At 34.5% G+C, this 7,959-nt stretch overlaps 1 protein-coding gene across 1 annotated transcript; it reads right to left on the bottom strand.

The window, feature by feature from the left end:
* Positions 1–124: 124 nt before the first annotated feature.
* On the bottom strand, positions 125–3,157 carry LOC120334097 (uncharacterized). The gene is made up of 3 exons (XM_078117340.1): positions 2,629–3,157; positions 926–1,255; positions 125–742 (listed from the first exon to the last, which is right to left on the bottom strand). The coding sequence occupies exons 1-3, from the start codon at positions 2,652–2,654 to the stop codon at positions 322–324; spliced, it is 777 nt and encodes a 258-aa protein (XP_077973466.1). The 5' UTR covers positions 2,655–3,157; the 3' UTR covers positions 125–321.
* Positions 3,158–7,959: the final 4,802 nt, after the last annotated feature.

Here is a 7,959-nt window from a genome sequence, read left to right as displayed (position 1 = left end):
ATATACAAAAAAATCCGAAGAAAATGGAATATAATATTATATTGCACAAAATCATATATATTGCAAAGACAATCTGACATAAGACATACAAAATAATCTGATAATGTATTTTAGTATAAGCACAAGGATTTGATAAAAGGCAGTAATCTATTCTGCAAAAAAATCACGGGTAAAGGGTATAACTCATGACTGTTTGTAATTTCCTCTAGACTATTATTCCATCAAACTTTGGCAGCTGAAAAACTATTTGATTCGAGGTAGTTCATATAAGTTCCGCAATGTTATATGTGCCTGATAAGTATGGAGCACAAAAAGAAATGTTTACAGATTAGATGGATAAACAAACATTTTTCTGGCTTCATAAATCCAACTCGGATCCTCAGGTGGAAGTAAAAATATCCATATATGGGATGTATCTTTGCCTAGAACTCCAACGTTGTTTGTACGTAATTGAGCCACTTCTATGAACCCACTTTTCTTCGTAAAATTCCTAGACCTTTCATGATCACAGATGCAATAAGCCAGGGGAGGTTTAGGTTTTGCTATTCCAGCGAGACGCTTTCTTTTTACGACTTCGTCACTCATCATCTGCACCGCTTGCATGACGAATTTTGATCCAATTCCTTTTCCTCTGTAGCCATCATCCACTATTTGAAACACGCCAGGCATAAGGTTTGTACCTAATTTGTCTGCCAATTCTTGTAATTTTTCGTAATAGGTTTCACATTCCCAGTCATCACGTCTATAAATATAACAAATGCATCATAGGTAATAATACAATTGTTCTATGGTATTCCAGACAGTGATGTGAGGGATGAACAAGTACTATATCAAAAACCTTTGGCCGAAATTGAAAAAAAATGAAGCACTGAAAACATTGAACACATTAAATGTAAAGTTTTATCAAATAGGTAGTAAGTATTACCTCAAATGTTTCATCCAACCGTTTCTATCAACTGCTAGTAAAGCTGTGTGATCATTTTCTAATTCCTCATCCTGATACATTGTAACTGACATTCCACCAATTATTTTGATTCCTTCCTCGTCTTCAGCTTTTATTACAACTAATATACCTTTGCCATCTTGTAAAATAGCTGGGTATAAATAGTCAAAATAGACTTTCAAAAATTCTCGCCGAATTGCTGGATCCGGGTGTGTGTAAGTGTAGAAAGGATCATTTTGAAATGCTCGCTGACATATTTTAAAACAATCTCTCCAATCACTTTCCTTGCCATCTGATAATTCCATCCACATTCTGAATTAAATAAAATATTTTTGATTGTTCGAACACGAATAATAGGAATACGGAGGCACAACCAAAAAGAATAATAATTTGATACGTGCAATAGACGCCTAAGCATTATAAACGAAGACCAAAATCTCTAAAATAACTCGCTGATTCAAGCGTAATTGGGCATTGCGATTTAATTTTTATTTGGAATTGCACGAATACAAAAAATACGAGTAAAGTAAACATGACGGGAAGAGCTTGTGACTATTTTCTACATCGTGTATTTTCCGCGGACCCACGTTCTCCATTGAAATGAATTTACGATATGTTAACGATTTCTGGACGATTGCCGTTGCATATAACTCATAATGCAATTGAAATCACAATTTCTCACTAATGAAAACTAATCTTCGTATCAAAGAACTCGAATAAAAGAATAAATCTAAAATTATCTTTCTTACAGTGTATAATTTGTGTTACATATCATTCTACAGGTGCTCAATATTTCAATGTTAAATCTTTTTAGGTTTCTTTAGAAAGATTACTTTTCGTTGATTTTTCAACTTGTTAATTACATGTTTATGGGTAGCCAAGATGTGAGTTTTGGTTTTGACGTTTTTATTATGATAAATCGTTTTTCCTTTCAACTAGTAGTCCGAATGAGTTTTGAATTTACTACTAAAAGTCACTGAAAAAATGTTACTTTCATTTAATTTTGAATTTACTCTGATTCCTGTGAGCATGGTTTTACATCCCAAACCTGGCTTGTTCTGGTACATTGCGCCACCACGTGGCACCACTTTGCATTTCATCAATCTCGGTAACAGTACCGACTGATGGGTGACCTCCGTGTCTATGAATTTAAGCTGTGCTCTCATGTTTATTCTCAGTTATATATAGAAATTTACCTCATTTACACAAAATTATGATGTTATTAATTATAACTTTGAAATTCTGATAAAATGGTTTTGGAATCCAATAAATATATCAGTATTTGATATTTTATTCAAAATCCTGAATTAAAAACATGTTAGCCTGCCTGAACATACATAAAGTGAAGGCAAAAGAAAATGTTTTTCCAGAACAAAATCAATTCAACTTGTTTAACTTAATGTAAAATAATTTTACAATTGATCGTCTGGTGGCTTATTGTCAGCTAATGATAAATCATTCGTAGATTAATATTATTGTGCAAACAGATAAACACAACGTATTTCACTCGCTACAAATCACTACATGGTCCAATTTTGGAATTTAACTAACCCTAAGATATTCGTACAGGTGAGTCTTAGAATTCGTTTCAGAGCGTTGGTAGCGACGGTCGAAATCCTTCAAATGGTTTCTCTCACAAAGTCCGGTCTAACCAATTATTATATTTTCTGTGCTATTTCACTTACTTGGTATTTTCCTCATTTGTATCCATTTCGAAATTGCACGTTTGAGTCAACTCATAAATTTGTTAGGCTATCACACACGCTGCTGGATTTACAAATGATGTCAAATACGCACCATTCAAAACTCTGCTTTAATGATTAACTCAGAGAATTGTCCAGAGGAACAGGCACTGTTGACTAATACTAACTCATGCGCGTCAACAGCTGTGGTGAATAGACTTTGAATTACACAAAAAGCCATTTGAATCTTTTATTTTTATATTATTGTTTAAACCTTACCTCCTATGCTAGTCGCGTGCTTCTATCGGTTGCATCTAAAAAAAATTAAGATTGGCAACTTATTGTCGAACAATAATATACTGTCACGAGTACTGGCACTTACATTTATTTACTACTGATCCGTTAACGCGAACGAAAATATTTGAAATAACATTGTTAAATGATGCAGAGAGGTAAGTACCAGCAACGTAACGTTAGTAATTATTTGTATAGCATAACCGTCCTGTCGAAAATATTCATATGGCAATTACGACGTTTGATTTTTCGGCGCAATTTATGGTGAAATAACAAAACGGTCCTTATGTAAATTTCGTGTCGAAGCATTTACGTGACCACGGGATAAACTAATCTTGTCTAAAGTATGCTTCAATAAATGTGGCAAGCGGATTGTTATATGCCGAGGTGACAATGCAAAATGGATTCGTTATCCGAGAAACATGCTTTTTCATTTCTTCACTTTAATATAAAAGTATATTTTTGCGACATGTTTGTTAGACACTTGGATACAAATCGGACTTATAGATTGTATGTCGAATTGTTGTTGTTGCTGTTGGTATATTTGGTATTATTCTTCTTCTTTTCTTCTTGTTTGTGAAAAAATTGCTTTTCTTTTCAAGTATCGTACCAATTGCTTTTAAATTGTCAATGGCTGAAGATTGTTGTTGTCGCTAGAATGCTATTTCTTTTATTAATTTCTAAAATTTCTTTGGGCTCTATGGGATCCGTTTTTCCCTACGAAATTTTGTGTGATGACGCCATGAAAATTAAAAATTGCGCACCGTGCAGCGATTCCACAATCGCAATCAGCTGATTTCGTGCTCAGCGAATGTCTGAAGGTTTTTGGAAATGTAAGGTAGACTGCAAGTAGGCTACGGTACGGTGAAAGACTTGATATCACACCTGTGGATCATTCAATCATTTGATTTACATCGAGACTAGAAGCATGAATCATTATCGGTCCCAGACCCTGAGAAAGCTGGGACAGTCCGCGTGGTACCGGTACTGGTAAATTACGGTGTCTGTTCCACAATTCCAGCTTCGTTCAGGATATGATTTTGGGGTAATTGTGGGTAAAATATTTCGTCCTGGTCTTCACGGTATATATTTAAGCATTGTCCTTTTGTTTTTTCAGCATGTGAGTTGAATTATCTGATGGTAATGAACGGGACAGGTTGGCGAGTTTTCAAATATGCCAACGAGCTTTTCATAATGACCCTTTATACATTTAAACACATCCTGGTACGAATATTAGACGAAAATTTCTTGCTGTGTGTTATGAATATCTATATCCAGCAATATTCAAAGACGGGCGCGGACAAAATAGTTGGAGCGACAGCATGCTCAATGGAGGAAGATGAAATTTTGATGGAAAAAACTTATGGTCGTTTTGCCGATATCGACGAAGAAGGTTGGAGAAGACATCAACAGTATGATTCCCTTGACAACAACCTAATACTTTTTGGACACGTAGTGGACATAACGATCGTTTCAATATTATGTTGGTCTTGTTGTTGTTGTTCTTTGACACTTTTGAACATCTAGTGGAAAATCTAAAAATCCGCTTTTCTCTTTCATTACTGGACCGATTGCTTCAAAATTTTTACTGGTTAAAGACGAAATTTTTCTCCAGAAGGCTATTACATTTATTTATTTCAAATATTTCTGTTAGCTCTGTGAGATTTGTTTTTGTTCGCTACGACGTCACCGAACGTTCTGCGGACGCATAGCCGACACTCCTCTTCTTTTTGATCACGTGCCATCGAACGTCGATGGTTCGTAACGAAGTCCTTACGGTACTTTGCTACGATTTTTTCCTTACGCTGTCTTACTACGGTACCGGTACTGTACCGTACAGTATTGCAATAATGTTGGTAACGAAATATGTGAATGCTAATTCTTAGTTCAAATCCCATCAACCCTTTATTCTTATCAATTTGGCAATGTCAACCATTACAAAAATATCAACATGGTGTGGCAGATAATATTCTTTTCTAGTTTACTGTATAGTATACCCTAAATTTATCGCGTTTTATTCTTACTTAAATAACTTCTCAGTGGTTGTGTGTGTGTGTGGCTGGTGGGTGCATATGAGCGTGTGTGAAATAACATAATAATTTTAGGTGAGTAAACACGTACCACTTCCTCTTGGCAAAACCTTCCATCTTATATTTTGTACGTTATAAACCTTATCTAAGGTTTTGTTTGCTCCCCTGATTTCGTAATCAGTTTTTATTTATTTGTTTTTATCTGTCAAATGTATTGTTATGCTGATTATGGAGTCGAAAAAAAACTTATACTTATATACTATACTTCTATATCCAGTTAAAAATCTGTTTGAATTGGTTTTTTTCAAACTCATTTTAACAATTTACAAATCACTGCAGGATGATTTATTACCAAATGTGAGGAGGGTTTTTACTAAATTTTCTGACAAAGAGACATCTTTTTTTGTAATCCTGTTTAGGCTGGTTTAAAAAAAACAGCCGGCGGGATTTATAATGTCAGGCCATAACATTAATATTTAGTTATCATGCATAAGCCAACCTAAGCTAATAGATATCGCATTCGATTTTCATTTTTCTATGATGCCCATGTATTATGTTGTCAGCATATATTCCGGACCAAAAACTTCGCTAGTCATAACATTAGTAGTCAATTCAGTGAAATTAGTGATGTAACAATATGTCAAAAGATTTTTATGATTAGACAACACCAAATGCATTTTTGATTTAACCTCCAGCAGATGCCAAATGCGAAACAGGCCACAGATGATGAGGCCGCATTTGGGATATAACAATGCGTATGTCACACTTTTCAATGTATAATTAAGACAAGATTGGTTTATCCCAAGCTTACAAAAATGCTGAATAAATATTTTCGACAATGCTACACAAATAATTAATTATTATACCTCTTCGTATTTTTTGACGATGCCATTCCTAATATCTCCGTTAGTAGTAACTGATCAGTAGTAAAAACGAATAAATATCAGTGCTCGATAGAGTATATTCTTGTGCGAAAAATGTAGCAACGCGTAAGATTGCTTAGAACCGACTGCAGTACGCGACTGGCAAAAACGTTTTATTTGGTTCAGATTTAGATATTGATATATGAATCATTTACATCGTATTTTTGTATCTGGATGGGTATACAAATAGAACAGATCGTTTTGAAGCGCTCTTTGACATACTTTTTAAAGATGCAAGTATTTTCGTCTAATATCCGGATCAGGGTGTGTGTAAATATATAGAGGATCATTTTGAAAAGCTCGTTGACATATTTTGAAACTTGCCAACCAGTCAGTTTCATTACCATCAGATAATTCAATCCACATGCTAAAAAACAAGATAGCAATGCTCAAATATATGCAAAACGAATACTTTACCCAAATTTCCCTAAAATTACCTCCTGAACAAAGCTGAAACTGTAGAACGGCGACCGTAACTTATAAGTGCAGGTACTGGGACCCCGTCTGTCCTAGGTTTACCAGGTCTATTGACGATGATGATTCATACGTCCCAGTGGTACTCAACCCTTTTTCTCTCGTGGCCTAACACACTATTTTGTCCCAACGCTTTGAATAATTCATTAGGCCATTGTAATATTTATCGAGACATTCACAGGTTTGCTGGCAGAACAAAAAATTTTTTGACAGCATTGATATAACTTGAAGGCAAAGATGGAAGAACAAAAATCCACATATACGAAAGCTCTTTGCATAAATCAGCTGGTTGGTAAGATCTTACTTGAGCCAATTCAATCATGCCGATCTTTTTACAAAAGTTTCTAGATTTTGGATGGTGAGAAATATTTTTCGCGTCTCATTACTTCATCACTTTGCATTTGCATTGCTTTCAGTAAAAATTTTGATCCTATTCCTTTTCCTCTATATCTGTCATCAATAGCGTGAAAAATTCCATAAATAACAGTAACCCCTAATTTTTCACCCAATTCTCCGAATTCGTTTTCGTATGATTGTTCCTCACATTCCGCGTGCCTGAATGAAATATTTATTGAATTAGGGAAGGTAAAATCTGATTCTAAGAAACTAACATAATATTTTCAGTAAGAATCTGCAAAATTGTAAACCTCAAATTGTATAATTTAAAATAAAAACGTTCTTAACTTTTATACCTTTCCCAACTTTCCTTATCGATCTGAGACAAGCGATCATCGTCTTCTTTGCTGAGTTCTTTTCCTGAAATGTATGAACCAGCTATCCCACCAATTATTTTTATTTCATTGCCTTCTTTCACTTTAAGTAAAGATAACAATCCATAACCCTCTTTCAAATGTCCAAGATATGTGTCATTGTAGTACATCGCTAGAAATTTCCGTCGTATTTCCGCATCTGGATGAGTATACATATAGAACGAATCATTTTGAAACGCTCTTTGACATATTTTAAAAGATGTATCCCAATCGTTTTTCTTTTCCATCAGACAATTCAATCCACGTTCTGAGGTAGATAAATTACTAAACTAAAACATGAACTGAATTTGATCTTCATGTGCTAGTTTACTATTAAGTTAATACTAATCCCATTTATTTAAAATAGATGTAAATAATTTCATATTTTCGATGAGATTTATAAATTGTTTCTAACGAGTTTTGTAGTACAAAGTCCTCAGAGCTTTAAATAGCCATACCTAAATTCGGACTCTCGAGTTACAATTTTGTGTGCCATACAAGGCGTTAATTGAAGACGAAAGCGTGGTTTAAAGACTCATTTTGTATAGATTGCATACTAGTCTGTATATACCAGAGCAATTGACCGTTAGTGTGGTCACAATCACAGGTTGTGAGAATCCACAGGGTCATCAAAATTTTATCTTACATCTTTTTATGTGCATTTAAATAAGACATCTTCCTCATTAGGAAAATAATGGAATATTCCGGTAGCTAGAAACTGAGTAGGGGAAAGTGTGGAAGGTTGAGACACTTTTTTTTCATCTGCATATTTTGAGTCATATATTCTGTACTTTCATTTCATTTTGCGGTGCAAATGCGGAGAGGAGTAAATGTGGTTTTTATTCAGCGACTAAGAAATTCCCT

This window comes from Styela clava, chromosome 10 (genome assembly GCF_964204865.1).
Source record: "Styela clava chromosome 10, kaStyClav1.hap1.2, whole genome shotgun sequence".
Classification (NCBI taxonomy): domain Eukaryota; kingdom Metazoa; phylum Chordata; class Ascidiacea; order Stolidobranchia; family Styelidae; genus Styela; species Styela clava.
Note: the sequence above shows the minus strand (reverse complement) of the source record. Positions and strands in the feature narration are given on the sequence as shown.

Bases quoted from the DNA above. Each gene is read 5' to 3' on its own strand.
- LOC120334097 (XM_078117340.1), bottom strand. From the start codon at position 2,654: ATGGATACAAATGAGGAAAATACCAA. The intron at 1,256-2,628 runs GTAAGTGAAATA...TATTTAATTCAG, and splicing joins ACAAATGAGGAAAATACCAA to AATGTGGATGGAATTATCAG. The intron at 743-925 runs GTAATACTTACT...TTATATTTATAG, and splicing joins GGTTGGATGAAACATTTGAG to ACGTGATGACTGGGAATGTG.